General features: G+C 43.8%; 1 protein-coding gene across 1 annotated transcript in view; it reads left to right on the top strand.

Moving 5' to 3' along the window:
• The window catches only part of MYO3A (myosin IIIA), a 1,386,887-nt gene that overhangs the window by 698,081 nt on the left and 670,285 nt on the right, over positions 1 to 18,521 (top strand). Inside the window, exon 21 of the mRNA XM_086939966.1 lies at positions 4,000 to 4,153. Within this exon, the coding sequence (XP_086796092.1) occupies positions 4,000 to 4,153 (154 nt within the window). The remainder of the gene's footprint in view (positions 1 to 3,999; positions 4,154 to 18,521) is intronic.

Here is an 18,521-nt window from a genome sequence, read left to right as displayed (position 1 = left end):
ACACCCAAGGAAAAGTTTAGTGCATGTACCAGTTCAGTATCCCATGCAACTACAGCTGAAGTTAAAATGCGGCATAAGCCATAGCGAATTAGTGCTGGGGAACAAAATAAAGATTCAAGTGAGCCCACTCACACTGTCGCCCGTTCTGCACTGGAATGTAATGGCCATTCCAACCACGAGAGATCAAGGAAAGTCATCACATTCCTTGCTGTGGTTAGGGACTCTATTCTTGGGGAATCCCTACCTGTGATAAATGTACCCCCAGCTTCCGGCCATATGTGGCTATTTTAGTCAATGTTCCATGCCTGGCCCCTGGCATCACAGCGTCCACCCTCGAATTAATAAATGAGATGATACACTGGATTTATAGCAAAGTGGGAAGTGGTTGTAATCTTCACGAGGAAATTATTTTTGTAAGGAGAGTTGGGGTAATAGGGCTGCTACCCTGTCACCACAAGGGAATTGCATCATTATACATTTTCACAGGCCTTAAGTAACAGGAGAAGTCCTTCGTTAAGCTAACACTTGCACTGCTAGCCAGGGAATATAACTGCTGTGCCATTGGGCTAGTTTTACAAATACTTAGCCCCCAAACCTGGGAGACATAATCAGATTGAGTCATATAGTCGCTTCCAACACATAGACCAGCCATTATGTGGGAATAGGTTTCAGGTCCTCTCTGGCCTGGAGGACAATGATTGACAACTGGAGGGAAGTATGACTTTTCCAAGGTTCCAGATAGTAGGGGACCTGCTTGCTCATTTAACACTCTCTCTAGCATCACTCCTACCCCTTGCGCTTCAGTATGTATCAACAGCTTGGGGTTTCCCCTAAGAGTGCCACATTTTCCTCCCCATGTTTGACCTGATCGGTCCCTCTCAAGCCTTCAGTACTGAGGGTAGCTATGCTTCAGACTATGGCCCTTCCTCACCCATACATAGCAAGGCTGCCCAGAAAGTCACCTCCCCAAGCTTTGACAACACCTATCCTAATTTCTTTAGCTTAAACATACTCTATGCAATCTCAATATGATAATTTAGGCTTATTTGTTTTTTGTGCACTGGTGATGACCTTCCAGTACCCGAAATTCCATGTAGTGCATCCTCTGAGCTTGAAGGCAAATTTAATCTGTCAGAGTGTTCCCCAAAAAATAATTGTATACCTTTGACCTTGGTGGTTTCTTGGAATGTGGCTGGTCTTAGGGCCAAGCTGATGCAACCACTATGGTGTGATTTTATCAATAACTAGGACAAATGCCATTTCCAAAGAACCTGGTCTATTGAACCTTTATTTAAAGTGGGTTACTTATCTTATCAAATTCCAGCTAAGTCAAGCAAGTTTGAGAGACCTATGGGTGGCCTAACAATATGGGTGAAGTCTTCCCTAAATTGTAAGATTCATCCACTAGCAGTTGCCTGCCCTGATATATTAGGCATTGAAATAAGTAGAGTGAGGGACCACAGTGTGATGCTTTTTAATATTTACGCATGTGGGGTTTAGGGCGGACATGCTCTGGGACAATAGAATCTCTAGAAGCACATTTGGATAAGCTTCAGATACGCCCAAATCTGATCCATGCTGGGGACTTCAACACCACATTTAAGCCCCTTGACATGGAAGATATTGAAATTACTGCAGAGTGGGACGAAACATGGGCTATCCCCCAGCTGGAGCTTGCCCAATTTAAAGATGGACTCCTAAAAAAAGTGCTGTCCATTGAATTGGGTGTTAGGGCTGCAAACGGGCACACTAAATCTGTTTCCTCGGGAGCATGTACATTTAATAAGCATCTGTACACAAACCGCATTGATTACATCTTGTTTGACTTAAGATTGTGGTCCCGATTCGATGATAGGGTTCTCTGAGAAAGAGTGGAGAGTGATCACAATCCTTTGGGCCTTGCGATATTTGCATTGTTCAGTAAGCAAAAGGAACAAATGATGGACGGAATGCTGAACAATGCAAACATTCACCCCCAGTCACAAAGATCTGGGTTTAATCCATCGTTCTTTTGCTCACTGCACCACCCCAGTTTGGACCCAGCCATATTCAAATCAGTCTTGACCCTGTGCCTCATGGGAACAGTCGAGCCCGAACTGCCAAGCCAGGTCCTCCCTGGACCTGAAAGAAGCATCCTCGGACCAGTTTCCGGGCATCACCACTCTACAGCCAGGCTAGCTTGAATCCAGTAGCGCAGTGAACATGGGACCCATGTCTGGGCATACCCTTCCCACTTAGGGCGACAAAAGCAACAAATGATGGACGGAATGCTGAACAGTGCAAACATTCTCCCCCAGTAACAAAGATCTGGGTTTAATTGATCGTTCTTTTGCTCACCACGTCATCCCAGTTTGGTCCCAGCCATATGCAAATCAGTCTTGACCGTGTGCCTCATGGGAACAGTCCAGCCCGAACTGCCAAGCCGGGTCCTCCCTGGACTGGAAACAAGCATCCTGGGACCAGTGTCGGGGCATCACCCCTCATCAGCCAGACTAGCTTGAATCCTTGTGTTTGCTTTGTTTGCCCTAGGTTGGCAGTGTATGCCCAGACGTGGGTCCCTTGCTCACTTTGCCACTGGAAGAAGGCAACACATTCCACAATGCCAGGAAGTCATGTTGTGCATGGAACTGCTGGGGGGTACCATAGGTACCCCCCATGTGCGCCCCCCACCCTCCAGAATCCCTAGGGGCCCGCTACGGGCCTCCAATGTTAAGAACCCCCTGCCTTTCTGTGGCGGCAGCCGCCACGGAAAGGCACACCCCATCCTGCATACAACTATGGATGGCGGTGTCTACCAGACACCGCCACCATATAAACTGCTTTTCCTCCTGGTAGGCAATCGGGCGGATTGCCTACCGGTGGAAAACCGGCAGACGGTCTTCCCGTCTGCCGGGGTCCCCCCAGCAATGGTAATGTGGTGGGGGTAAATTAGAGGCGGGCGGTGGTTTTTGGCAAGCGGTGGCGATCCGCCCGTTATCAAAATGGGCCCCCTAATGTCAATTTCCCAAGTAGATTTAAAGAGATGCCGATCATTTACAGTTCATAAAAAAGTTATGATGGTCTACTTATCATAAAAGGGGAAATAACTTGGGGTGTGGGGGGAGAAGAGTTTGGAACATCGATGAGGAGAAATTCATAAGAGTAAACATGGCTCATCATTCTAGGGTGCAGGACCAGACCTGCCATTATTAATAGGTGCTGTAGTCCTTCCTAGTAAAGCTGTACCCACCTTGTCCTATTTCATTAATCAGGCTAGTAAAGCTGACTCTAAACTCTTTTTGTCGGCCCAGATGTTCAGAAGTTGAATATATTAAGCATTGGGCATAAAGGAGTTCCCTGAACTTTAAGGGCGACAACGCCCTCGCACCTTTGCATTAATGCCAATCGCCTGAATAAGAACAGTGCCTCGGTTTAGTGCATTTGCAGTGTGCTTTCCAATATCATCAAAACGCATCAATGTGTACGTAATGCTCAAAGATCATGATTGAGAACACAGCAAATTGCATTAATTTTTGAATGCTGATAGTGCCTGCCAGGGGCGGCTGGAGACATTTGAAAGTGGGGTGGGTGGAGGAAATTTGGGTATTATTTAATGTAGTGAAGCCAACGGGCTAGATGGACCAATGTGGTAGGTGGGAGAAAGAATTGAAAAAAGATTGGCGAATGGAGCATTTTAAAGCAAATTCTAAGAATTTAGTGAGAAAGAAAGAAGGTTTATAGAGCATGTAGTTTTGAAATATCTAAGCGCATTAAAAACTGCCCCATATCTTACTACAATTATGTGTTCAACAGTTTCCGTAGTTTGCAAATTGTACAGTGCAACAACTTCAGGCCCTTTAAAATGTGTGCTTGCCCAGTCTTTTGTCCTGCCAGGACTCTCTACCCTGGACTTAAATAGTTAACGCTGAATGTTTTTCTTTGAGTGGCGCTCTTGCTATAAAGATGGCTTATTTTCTTACATCATGAATATGAATTTATTTTAATTTGTGCCTTTTTTAGAATGAATATTTAAATGAAGATGTTGATGCACGACTTATTGAGTATGAAGACAACAGGCCTCTGCTGGATATGTTTCTGCAAAAGCCCATGGGGTTATTGTCATTACTCGATGAGGAAATTCGATTCCCCAGAGCGACTGACCAGACACTGATTGGTATGTAAAGTTCATGTCATGAATTTAATTTTCCTGATCATTTAGGTATGGTAAGGCTCTATGTGGGGACCACAATGCCAAACATACTCTGAGCATCTGAGCATAGAGACATCTGAGCGTGTCTCTACTGGCACAGAAGGGAGGTGTTGTGTTCTGCCTAGCTGGAAACTTCAGCAGGCATCCACCCGTTCTAATAAAAGTTGGTTGCATAAGGAGACTTACTGACGTGAACCTCTTTTCCTCAGGCAAATAAGAGACAAGGCAAAGATGCCCACTCAATGAATTGGGTGACCATGGTTGATGAGGTTTCAAAAGGGGTGGGAGATCACACATTAGGCTTTCTCATAGCCTAATTAGGGGACAGGCCCACACCACACATACACAATCTTGTATTGTATAAGGTATTTGAGAAGTGAAACTGTCACTATTAGGAACATCATGGCACTATGGGGGACCCTACATAAGATTCAATGGGTATCCTGTAAAATCAGATAAGTGTGAAAACTAGGGCATCTGAAGCTCCGAAGATCGAGGTTTTCAGGGAATGCCCGAAAACTAGTTCTGTCTGAGAGAACCGGAGGTGGATGGACAGAGAATTCTTAGGGCTGCCACTGATTTGCCACCTTTAGAGATGTACCTAGAGCTGGGAGGCTTAAGGAGGTTTGCTGATGAGGATCTGAGGAGGCAAAGCGCCACATACGGTTTAACTCTGGCCCTAAGGTACTTAGGTCCTGATGATCTAAACGCTCTGTAGGTGATTACCAGAATCTTAAAAAGCACTCTTTTATGAGTTGAAGAACCGGGGTTTAATCCAGCGGCGTCAGGGGCACGCCTAAGATCTTTGAGTTCACCTGTCTTGGTATACAGAGACACGGAATACTTCTGGATGGCATCAGAGACCAAGTTTGTTAGCTGCAGCTAGTAACAGTGATCCTAGAAATACATCACGTTGTAAATTCTCAGGAGACTGCTCATTTTACTAAGGCGAGACGTCTCCTTTTATACCCAATATTCACATTATAAATGTACACCCACTGCACAAAATTCTAGCCACTAAGGTACATTTTCAAACAAAGTATCACATAACAAAAACTCGATTTACAGTATCCCAACCCAAAAGTAGATTATTAGGAATGTCCCAAATTCAATCTCCACAAGCCGGATAAACCTATAATTGAAAGCATAACCCATGTAATGAAGAAACATAGAAAAGAAACAGTAACAGATGCTGAACAAGATAAGGCATGTGCAAAGAAACTAAAAGTTAACGATGTCCTGAACAATGATCGGCAATCTCAGACAAAGATCGATCAGGGAAATTGGCTTTGCGAGGTCAGTTTCTTACAGTTCATTTCAGAGTCAAAAAGAAACCTAGTTAATTTATACATGAACTAAGAAGGCCAGGCCACTTTATACGCCAGGCTACCTTCACAGGCCTACGTGAGGGCAACACAAAATGGTGGCACAGAACAAAATGGAGTCCACCTCGAGAATTACAAAACCTCAGACCCTCCTTTTGCCATTACGTAGGCAATAACCTAAGACTCATGTTAATCTGAATCTAGGTCTATGTCGATATTCATTAGGTCATCAAGGTGTTGCTGTAGCATCATCTTATTATTCTCTACTTCTCTCGGGACAGGTCTCCGAACACACATAGGAGCACAAAGACTACAAATGGCGGGAGCACACTGGATGCAAAGACAACAAGAGAAAAGGATGGTTAAAACCATACCAAGGAATGTCAGAGTCTTCCATCCCCATTTGGGCAGCAGTCCCCAAAACCATCCTGTCAATGACCAGTCTCCTTCGTCTACATGGATAGACTCAGAGATTTTATACAACCTAGAGATGGCTTAGTACACTGTAGGGGCATTATCTGGTATGTAAACACAGCAACTGGATCCAATCAATGTACATACTCCCCCTCGATCTGCAAGTATGATGTCTAATACCATACGGTTCTGCAATGTCATAAGGCGGTCCGCTTGAAGCTCAGCTGTAACATTGCTAAGAGTACCTGCTGTCTCATTAATAATAGCTTCAACAACGCGGACAAGCTGTCGAATATGCCTACTATTGATCATAGGACCCCAAAAGGGCAGGTAGCCCTTGAAGAAATCTCCTACTTTGTGTGCTGCAGTATCTTCCTGATTGAAGACACCTCTACCATATCTTGTTCTATGATAGTCTGAAGCAGTAATGTATGTAGGGGGAAGCAGAAACGCCACATAACACGTTCCTGAAAAATCAGGTGGCAAACATGTGTAGCCTCTGTCATGACAAACAAAATATGTGCCTTTAGCTGGCACAAACGGTAGAGAAGTCCGAGATGAATAGACATAGGTTTGAGCACACACACACTTATCTAGCTAAGCTTTCGGATTCCGACCATTACCTTGCAAACAAAAATGGCCTCTGTGGGGTACAATCCAAATAGGGGGAGACCTTTTTTGTCTCTCCTTCTCTGTCAAGCTGGTACTATATCTAGTCACGTTCCAACCAACATGAGCCTGCACCTCATCCTTAGGGATAGCAATATATGCATCAATATCTCAGATCATAGCTACTATTCCCCTTATTAAGGCACTATTGCTCGAGTTATCTTTAGGGGAACGTAAGGGGCGTACCTCATTGCATAGATAAACATGGGCTGAAAAGCCCATACAGACCCATTAAAAGAAAAAAAACAAATATGGCATACCTTTATCTGTCGTATGAGGCATAAGACCACAAAACCAACAATTAGTGGTATTTACTACTAACTGATACTGATGCAACAACTGTATAAACGAGTTGTTGACAAATTCTGATTTCCTTGTCTGTTCATGTTCAGGCAACGTATAAAACTGGTGCAAAGAAACAGTAGTGAAAGAAAGCATGGGTTGGGAGGTGGGTGCAGATGTCTGTTGTGTAGCATAGACAGTCCAACCCACACAAGCTAATGTGATACTTAAAAACATCAAAAAGCACAATATTATCAAACATTTGCTATGTATCAATGTACAAAATCTTGTCTTAAGATCTATTCTTTCAACATCTCTTTCAGTTACAACAGACTCCATCCTCTAACGTGCTGCTCGCGGCAATTTTCCTTCTTCACTCAAGTGTGCATCCAGGCGTCCTAGATGTCCCTAGAACCGCAGACCTTTCGTCAATACGCGGGCCACCCCTCAAGTCTTATACCGCGACCCTGCAGCTGAACCCGGATGGTGGTTCGAAAAAGAAAAAGAAAAATAGTCTCTTGTCTGAAAGAGTGTAATTCACACAAAAAAATCAGATTTTATTTGTCCTTTTTAGACTTTAAGTTGTAGCAATCTTTACCAGGCACAGTTTGATCCTGAAAGAGTGTCTCTGGGTGCGTAGTATCAAGTCTCAAACACGGCGGCAAAGCTTCTTGCAAGACTTCATCATCCGCACGTTCCGACTGAGTCCATTCCAGATGTGCATCGCTAAAAGGTACAACTCTCGGAACCCTTTCACTCTCGGAATTGGCAACACCTTCCCAGACCCACTTATCGTACGGTAAGGGCAAAGGTATCTTCTTGCAATGGGTACCATGTACCCAGTTTATCTTGCGGAACACCTTAATAGCAGTCCGAGTTGATAACAGGACTTGGTATGGACCGGTCCATCTTGGTTCCAAGTTCTTTGACCTCTGGAAATTCCTGGTTAGAATCCAGTCGCCAGGTTGAATCGTGTGGCCTGCGTCTACAGAAACTGAAGGCAAAGTGTCATGGACCTGTTGGTGAAGAACACGCAATTTAGCAGTCAAATCATGTAAGTAGTCACCCAACATAGGGTACTCGATATCACTGTACTTCTTAGGCCGCAGCACACCCCAGACATTCGCCGGACGTCCAAAAACAATCTCGTATGGGCTAAGTCCCACGCGAGAATGTACTGTCATTCTCGTGAACAAAAGTGCCAATGGTAAGGCATCGGGCCATGTAAGACCAGAGCTCGCTTGCACCTTGGCCAACTTCAGCTTCAGAATGCCATTATAGCACTCGACCAGGCCTGCTGACTGGGGGTGATTCGCAGCGTGAAATTTCCTTTTGATACCCTGACCCGCACATACTTTCTTCATAATCTGACCCACAAATTCACTTCCATTATCACTCCATACCATCCTCGGCAAGCCATATCTGGGAAAGAATTCTTTGAGCAAAACCTTGGCTGTAGACAAGGCAGTATTGTCCTTTAGGGGGTAGGCCTCTATCCATCTAGAAAAGACACAAACAACCACAAGGACATACTTCAAGTTATTGCATCTTTCCATATGAATATAGTCTATCTGCAACACCTCGAACGGATACGTTGGAGGAGCAAAATGACCCGCTGGAGTTGGTGTTCCCTTTCCAGGATTATGCATCAAGCAAATCATGCAGTGTTTAACCAAATTCTCAGCACACCTCGGAATTCCACCATTCTGCCATACCAGAGCCAACAACTTACATATCCCTTTTGAACTAATGTGAGCCAACCCATGAGCCATAGTAACCACCGGAAGCACATATGCATCCGGCAACAACCATCGCTGGTGCTCTGACAACTCAACCCAACAGCCTGTTGAATCCAACATTCCCTTACTCTCTCTCCACATACTCAATTCTTTCTCAGTAGCTTCTGCCTGATTCATCTTCACACTTTCTGTTGTATCTTCACACATTCCTCCTTCCACAACCCATCTGGCAGGACCTGCAACATACATCTGACTCGTCACATCTTTCGCCTTTTCTCTCCCTACTTCATCTGCAAATGCATTCCCTCGACCCACATCATCCGTAACCTTCTTATGCGCACTACACTTCACTATCGCAATTTGGGCCGGCAAAGTAAGTGATTCAAGAAGTTCACTCACTAATTGTCCATGCTGAATATTCGTACCATGGGAAGTAATAAATCCTCTCTCTTTCCACAAGCGACCAAAACTGTGAGCCATGCCAAATGCGTATTGGCTATCAGTATAAACATTCACTCTCTTTCCTTTTGACAACACACACGCTCTAGTCAATGCTATCAACTCCATTGCTTGCACTGAATTCTGTGCAATATGTGCTGTTTCAACAATCGTGTGCAAAGTTGTGACAGCATATGCTGCAGTCGTCTCTTCATTCGGAAGCTTAAAGTACGAACCATCTACCCATAGGGTACCATCAGGATTCGAAAAAGGAGTATCTTTCAGATCAACTCTACCCTTCGTTTCCTCCTCTGTCCGGAGAAAACAGTCATGCTGTTCCTGACCATCTGTCTTTACAAAAATTGGCAACAATGTAGCTGGATTCAATGTGTTGCACCGCTTGATGTGCACATGGCTAGCCAAAAGCGTCAACTCATAACCTGACAAACGCGCACTGGTAAGATGTTGAGTCTTCATTCTATTCAATAGGGTATCCACTGCATGTGGGACCATCACAATCAATGTATTATCCAATACCAAACCAGCAGTTTGTCGGATAGAAACAGCCGCTGCCGCTGTAGCTCTTAGACAACTATGCAACGCCCTAGCTACCGGATCTAAAGTAGCTGAAAAATACGCACATGGGCGCTGCTTGTCTCCAAATTGTTGTGTCAACACTGACAACGCACAACCTTCTCTCTCGTCTACATAAAGTGTAAAAGGTTTACTGTAGTTGGGGGTACCCAAAACCGGAGCAGAACACAATGCATCACGCAATTCAGAAAAACTCTTCTGACATTCGTCAGACCAAGGAAGAGGGTGTGGTGTGTCCTTAAGAGTAAGTGCCAACAAAGGTTTCGCTAGGAAAGAAAAATTCGGAATACACTGTCTACAATACGAGGTGATACCTAAGAAGGCAGGCACCTCTCTCTGTGTGCATGGCACAGTCATTTGGGCAATCGCTTGAATACGCACTGGGGTCAATCGTCTTCCCTCCGTCAACAAGAGATGACCTAAGTAGGTCACTTCTTGGCGGCAATACTGCAACTTTGAAGGTGACACTTTATGATGAAGGTCAGACAGGTGTCGCAACAAAGAAAGAGTAACTTCTTTACAAATCTCTTCATCATCAGCAGCAACCAATAGATCATCAACATACTGGATAAGAATAGCACCAGAAGGCAATGCAAGAGTATCAAGCTGAGTTTTCAAAGCCTGACTATAAATGGAGGGACTCTCACAATAACCCAGAGGAGCGGCCTAAACCGGAAACTGCGGCCTCCTAAAGAGAAGACAAAAATATCCCTACTTTCCTCAGCAATCGGAATACTGAAGAAAGTGTTCTTCAGGTCAATAACAGAAAACCAAGCAGCTGAGGCAGGGATCATAGTCAATAAAGCAGTAATGTCCGGGACAACAGGAAACTGTGGCACAACGATCTTATTGACCTCTCGAAGGTCGATCACAAACCGATACACAGGTGGCGGACAAGAGTCAGTACGCTTAAGGACAGGCAGAACAGGACTGTTACACACATTACCTCTCGTTTCTTCAACCACACCTTTCTCAACCAAATCATAGATAATCGCTAAAAGAGCTCTTTCGCCACCACTGGATATTTTGTACTGAGGAATGCGAGGTAATTTAGCATTCAACTTAAGGGTAACAACGTAGGGTGGAATCTGCAAGAGACCAACATCATTGGGACATGTAGCCCAAAGGGGAGAGAACGCAGTTCCAGTGGAAGGCGATCCTTAGACAGATACATCGGGGAAATCACTTTCTTACCCACCGTAAGATGTACTCCCGAAGGAGAACAATGTAATGTCGCATGCAATCTTTTCAACAAGTCCAAACCCAACAGATTCTCGCCACAGCCAGTCGTTAGAATAAGGGGAGCCTCCAATTCACAGGGACTAATAGAAAGGGGCAAAGGACAAGAAACCGGGTTACGAACTGGGGCGCCAGAAAATCCTACTGAAACATTGGTCAAGCCAGACAAAGGTGTGCCGGGGAGTTTAGAGTGCATGATAGAACCCTTTGCTGCACCAGTATCCAAAAAAAAAAAGGTTCTGCCACACCTGATGTAATCACTTCAACATAAGGTGCACTCTGGTCTACTGGAACTGACACTACTCCCTCCCTTTGTTCATGGCTGTCCTAACTATCATTAAAACCAGCACTCTCACTTCCAACATAATAATCATCAGTGTAGTGCTGAGCGGACTGGACGGTCGGAATATTCTGTTGGTCAAAATAATATATAGAATTCTGAGGGGAAAAGGAACGTTCATTCTGGGGAAACGTACCACGTCGCCTACCCCTAGGTACTTGTTGGAAACCACCATGACCTCTCAGACCAGACATACCATTCGCCCGCTGTAGCAAGATCGGGCAACTATTCTTGAAGTGACCTTCTTCTTTACAATAAGCACACTGATTTGGGCCTAGCGGGAGTCGCGAAGCAAAAGACTCAGGCTTCTGCAACAGTTTCTGAAACTGTGGGGGTTGCTGAAACTGGGAAGGTTGCTGAAACTGAGAAGGTTGCTGAAACTGACGCTGATTAGGGAGAGGCGGATAAGCCTGCTGCAGAAGAACTTTCGTTTTTAATTCTCTAGTCTTCTTCTCTACCTTATCCTTCTCATCTTTATCTCTATTCTCATAGTATTGTCCAGTAGCCAATATCTGGGCCGAAGAAGAAACAGCCCATGAACTCTGAGTCCTTTAACTTATTAGAAAGTTCAGGAAGTAAATTAAAAACAAACTTGTCTACAAACAACCTCTGACCCCCTTCTGTACTCATGTCCTGACCACTATGATCAATCAATGTTTCCTCAAACGTAGTGAAGAAATCAGACACACTCTCATCTTTCTTTTGTTTGCATGCTGCTAACTTGTCCCAATTCACCCGCAGAGGAGGCATCATAGTTTTCATTAAATTAATAATCCTATCAGGTAGTTCTGCAACTAAGGGTTCAGGTTTGGCACCTCCTACCTGCCGACCATCTGCAGCAGTAATTTTAACCCACGTATCTCCTAACTCTGGCGCGTGATCCTCGTGACGGATCTTCGCCCACAAGGTTTTAGGAACTACATTACCCATTAACAGATCTATGTCAGCTAAATTCATAACACAAGCATCAACTGTCTGAGACAACTCCTTGTAATAACCAGCCGTATTTTTACAGGAGTCAGGCAAGGTCTGCTTAAGAGCCAAGACCTTAGCTCTCTTCCAAGGTACATGCACCCACACTAGCTGAAAATGAGCCGGTGCAGCTGCAATACCATGAGCGGCATCAGCCACAACTGCCTCTCTGCATACAGGGGGAACCTCTCTCATAGGAAACTGCTTCACTTTTCTCCTAACAGAAGGGTCAGGTTCAAACAACGACTGAGGTGGAAGTCTAGACCTAAAAGTGAGTAGTGTCTCTACCGCTTCCTCAACATCGGAACCCACTATTGTCCCTTTAGGAAATTCAGACTGAACATTAAGCAATTCCAGTGGAATTGAACCCAACTCATTATCATCCCACTCCTGACGAAGGAAGGTACACATAACATCAAAAACATACCTTTGTTTTGGTGCTTCCCACTGTAGGAAGATATCCATAACCACTTGTGGACTGTACTTGGAGGTATTCGAAACCCATCTACGAGCAAGGAGATCTAACACGGCCCACTCTTCGGGACCAGGAAGCTGACTACGTCTCTGCTTACGTTCAGAAACAGGGGTCATATTCAGTGACCCAAAGAAAGGAGACAAAAGACTAGTGACAGTCTCAGTCATTTGTTGCCGAGCAGAAGGAGAAGAAGTTGACATGAGGACAGGAGACAAAGTGTTTTGAGGTGACAGAGATGTAGGGACAGAAATAAGAGAAGTCGAAGATAAAGGAGTGTAAGGCAAAGGAGTTTGAGGCAAGGCTGGTGGCAAGGCTGGCGGCCCTGGAGGGGGTTGCGCCGGGGGTGGAAGAACCACCTGTGAAGCAACGGGTGGCTGAACAACAACAGGGGGTTGAACGACAACAAGGGGTGCAACAACTGGAGGTAACGGAGGTGCAGTAGCACCCTGCACATAAGGGGGTGGTAATCTCAGTAAATGTGACATCAAAGGTATCTTTTCAGGGTCTTCAGTCACATTTGAAAGGGGGGGGGGGTGGCAAAGCCGGGTAACATTTGCCAATGGCCATGCAATGTTGTCTATCTGACACTTCAATCGCAAGATCTTCTTCATCTTCCTTAAACTGCCTAGCAGCTTGCATTACCTATATATTGCTTTCCTTCCTATCTCTCTTAGCTTGCATAATTTCTCGCTGTTTGGCTTCTTTAAGCCAAAGGCGGAAAGAGTCAAACATCGCCGGCCGGGCTTTCTTCTTAAATAGCGCAACTTCTAGGTTATCTAAAACATCTGATTCAAAACTACCATGTTGGGGCCATCGTAAAACATCATCTTTCCTTGTATAACGGACCCATACTTCATTAAAGGTAATGGGACCTACACCACGCTTTGAATAGAGCTTATAAGTTGGAGTTCCAACCGGAGGTATCGGACACGAGTCCTCCAATCGGGAATCCCTATTACAACTACAACAAAACCATTTCCTAAATTTGCTAAAACCAGGCATCTTTTAGCTCACTAGTCTTGCTTCAAACTTCAAGGGGTTATCAAAAATGATACACTCGCAAATGTACGAACCCCTCGGCTTCGACTATTGCAATGGCCGAATCAAAACCAAGAAACAAAACAAAGTCGTGGGAGCGACCCACTCATACTTAACCAAAATTTCTGTCACGCCACCAGAAGACCGTCTAACGTCTCGCCTTACAAATCATCACAAGATGGGCGCCAGTTGAGGAACCGGGGTTTAACCCAGCAGCGTCAGGGGCACGCCTAAGATCTTTCAGCTAGATTCATCAAAGACCCGTTTTGCGAGTCTTTAATAGCGATTCATAAGGAATCGCTATTAAGGACTTGCAAAACGGGATTCATGTAGGAATTGCAAAAAATATTGCGATTCCTACATCTTCCTTATTTGCGATTAGCAAATTGCTAATCGCAAATAAGGAATAACTCCCCATTCATTCCTATGGGCCTAAAGGCCCATAGGAATGAATGGGGAGTATTCCTTATTTGCGATTAGCAATTAGCTAATCGCAAATAAGATAGCGATTTCAAGGGTGCCAGGGGTGTCCAAAGGACACCCTGTAGCACCCTTGAAATGCAAATATACACAGGTGTTGCGCACACACATGTCCAAAGGACATGTGTGTGTGTAACATGCAACAGTGAAAAATGCACTAAAGTGCTTTTTTCAAATTTTTCGCTATTTACGACGAAGTCAGACTTCGTGGTAAATAGAAAACAAATATTGCGAATTCCCAATTTGAAATTGGTTAATGAATTGCATTTAAGGAGTCTCTAATAGAGATTCCTTAAATCCAATTCATCGCAAATATGCGATTTCGCAAATAGCGATTTTTGCATTTGGGATGATGAATCCCAAATGCAAAAATTGCACTCGCAAAGGGCCAGATTCTCAGAATCTGGCCCTTTGTGAGCGCAATTTAGCTTGATAAATCGGGCTGTTTGAGTTCACCTGTCTTGGTATTCAGAGACAAGGAATACTTCTGAATGGCATCAGAGACCAAGTTTATTAGCTGCAGCTAGTATCAGTGATCCTAGAAATACATCACGTTGTAAATTCTCAGGAGACTGCTCATTTTACTAAGGCGAGACGTCTCCTTTTATACCCAATATTCACATTATAAATGTACACCCACTGCACAAAATTCTAGCCAATAAGGTACATTTTCAAACAAAGTATCAGATAACAAAAACTCAATTTACAGTATCCCAACCCAAAAGTTAATTTTTAGGCATGTCCCAAATTTTATCTCCACAAGCCGGACAAACCTATAATTGAAAGCATAACCCATGTAATGAAGAAACATAAAGAAGAAACAGTAACAGATGCTGAACAAGATAAGGCATGTGCAAAAAAACAAAAAGTTAACGATGTCCTGAACATTGATTGGCAATCTCAGACAAAGATCGATCAGGGAAATTGGCTTTGCGAGGTCAGTTTCTTACAGTTCATTTCAGAGTCAAAAAGAAACCTAGTTAATGTATACATGAACTAAGAAGGCCAGGCCACTTTATTCACCAGTCTACCTTCACAGGCCTACATGAGGGCAACACAAAATGGTGGCACAGAACAAAATGGAGTCAGACTTGAGAATTACAAAACCTTAGAGTGGGTAGCCAGTGTAAGGATTTTAAGGCTGCAGAGCCTGAGGAGCCAAGAGGCAATTTTAGGACTAGGCATACGCCTTGGTGGAGTGTTTTTCTAATACTAGAATTAACTGCGTATCATCAGCATAGGAGATGGGTTCAATATTGAACAATGAAATCAAGTAGTTCAGGCGAGCTAGGTAAATATGAAACAGTGCGGGACCCCAGAAATTAAGGATTTCTCTGCTGATTGATAGTGGCCATGGGTGACTGTTTGTCTTTGATTAGATAGGAAGGATTTGAGCTATGCTAGGGTCATGTGGAAAATGCCATATGTTTTAAGACGGTCCACCAGGATGGTATGGGACACCGTGTCAAATGTGCCCAACAGATCCAATAAAATCAACACAGCGCTTTTCCCCTGATCTAAGGCAAATTTGAGCGTTTCCATGGTGTGCAGTAATGTCGAGTCCGTGGAGTGCATGGGCCTAAAATCTGACTGTCTTCAATTCAAGATATTGGTCTCTTCTAAAAAAGAAGTCCGTTGAGTTTTTTCAAATTTTTCTGTGATTTTGCTGAGGCAGAGAGATAGGACGTAGGTTGGAAAGGATCGTAGGGTTGGCTATTTGTTTTTTCTGAAGAGGTTTAAGTGCAGCTATTTTCCTGGTTGAAAGTACTTCCGCTAACGCTAGTGAGGAGTTTATTATCTTTGGCACATTCGGGTTGATGATATCAAAAATGGCATGCAGTACCTCTGGGGAACATGTGTTGAATGGAGACCCTGACTTGCACGAGATGAGGGCTTGATGTAACAGTTCCATACTGATGTCATGGAAAGGTGGAAGGGATGGTCTATCACCTGAGGAATTAGCATATACTTCTGTCATAAAAGATGGGGTCGTCTTGATTTCTTTTTGTAAAATTTGCCAATTTTCTGTTCAAAAAGCACAAAGAAACTGTGCAGACAGAATCTCACGTTTAAATATTTTAGGGTGAGTGAAGGATTTAACAATTTCAAAAATAGTTTTTTGGTCAGAATCTGCTCGCTTGAGTAGATTGGTGAAATAGGATTTCTTTTCTATTTTAATTTAGTTGTTTGTGGTAGATTTTGAGGGCAGTTCTAAAAGGGTTAGATCTTGTTTATAGCGTCTCCGCCATCTATGTTCTAGCTCTCTGCAATATCCTTGTAATTCTCTCAGCTTTTGAGTGAACCAGGGGGCAGAATCTTTGTTGGCACACTCTCTTTCAAAGGGGCTGGCACAGCAAAGGTGTTACTAAGTGTAGTGATCTATGAGTTAAAATAATGGGTATCTAGTGAGGAATCACCTGTTAGGGAGGGCCTACAGGCAGATGCTTCAGTGCTAAGGTTCAGAGTGGCTAACATTTTATTCCATTTTCGCATGGTTTTATGGGTGTTCAACATAGGAGCCCCGGGGGTATTCGTGCAGTGGCATCCAATTACAAAGGGAATGTATTTCTGATCAGACCAGGTTAACGTGACTGGGGAGTCGACCTTTAAAGTGGCAAAATTTGAATAGATCTCGTCAAGGGTGTGACAAGCACAGTGAGTAGGGCAAGCTATCATTTGGTCAAATCCCAGAGTTTCTAAAATTTCTAAAAAGTTTTTGACTCCAGGGGCGTTCTGCAAGTCTAAGTGAAGATTAAAACCACCCAAGTACCGTAAAATTTGAATATCTAATGATTTAAGTGCTTAATTTGTCTCCAAGGTTGTCTAGAAAGTTGAGATTCATGCCTGGAGGGCGGTTGATCAAGACTCCAGAGAAAGAGATGGAGCTTTCAAATTGAAAGCAGAAACCAAGACTTTCCGCACCTTTAAGCCCTATAAGTTCAAACGAGGAGCATTAGAGTGTATGGCGATATATTATGGCCAGAACTCCACCTCTTTGGTCAGGTTTATCTTGTATATATATTTGGTATCCTGGGGGAGGGCGTGGACACTGTCTGGATAGCACAATTCTTTAAGCCAAGTGACGAAAAACAATCCAGCTTGAGGTCACAGATCATGTCAAAAATATGTTGCATATTCTTGCACCGAGATCTACCGTTAATTAGACCTCCTAATAGTTGGTTTGGGGTATAGTCAATTCTATTAAGTATATCGGGGGAAGATCTAAATTCATGTTTACATTCCCTGCAGGTAAATGGGCCCTTCCATTTGTTTACCTCTAAGTAAGTATACCATTTTTCTTGGGTGTTATTGAGAACAAGAAGAGACTCTCTTGAAAAATACTGACCAGGACCAACATGGGCAATGTTTCTGGTGCTGGCCGCGATCCGGACGGGAGAAGACTGGCTTGCCTTTGGTGTGCCACCTACAAGTCCGCATTGGTGGGTACATTACATAGATTGTGCCAAGCCAACGACTGGACCGCAGTGTGAGAGAAAAATGGCTGCACTTCCCTGTGACACCCCGGGCGCCTAACTTCCTGAAGAAACTAGGGGTAGGAGAAGGAGCCTGGAGCTATGGCCAGCAGCGAAATGGTATCGCATGAGCGATATGAAAAATTTGCAATAAGCTTGGGATCGTTAACAGAAGTGTAATATGATGTCGGTCTGGTGCATTACAGATTCATATTTACATTCACAACAATTGGCAGTCATTATTAACATAAACACCTCAGATTAGTAAGGAAACGTAAGGAAGAGTATAAAGTAGATGATAAAAGCAGGCAGTAAAATATAAATGAGCAGAGCTACTGCATGAAGTCTTATCTCGGTCCGCTTGTATAGTTTTACTTGTTCTGTCCTGGACCATGGATTCTCACGTCTGAGGGTATTCTGTATTCTACAGAAGGAATTGAAATGTGTCCCAGCCAAAGTTAGCCAAGAGGTCAGTTTCTCAAATGTACTCACCACTGCGGAACGAACAAACTCCAGATTTTGATTTTACTGATGTAATGTGACTGAAAACATGCACACGTGATGCTAAGCTTTGGAGTGGCCTTTCAGCAGTCAAAGTGACCACTCCTTGAAGTTCCTTGGGTCTCAGCTTAATCAATTACCCCTACCTCTGAGACAGATCAATCATTTTTGCACTTATGAGGGATATCAAGGCTCATATTTTGTGCAAAAGTATCTCAGATGTTTCTGTGTATCTCCTTCTTATTATCACACTTTGAAATTTAATGAGAGGCATACCATTTTTGTAGGATATTAGTCTGCTGTATGAGTAGCAAAAACAATTAATCAAATCAAATTTGATATGCAATTTACCT

The sequence above is a fragment of the Lissotriton vulgaris genome, chromosome 10 (assembly GCF_964263255.1).
Source record: "Lissotriton vulgaris chromosome 10, aLisVul1.2, whole genome shotgun sequence".
Taxonomy (NCBI): Eukaryota; Metazoa; Chordata; class Amphibia; order Caudata; family Salamandridae; genus Lissotriton; species Lissotriton vulgaris.
This window is presented reverse-complemented; position numbering and strand designations above follow the sequence as displayed.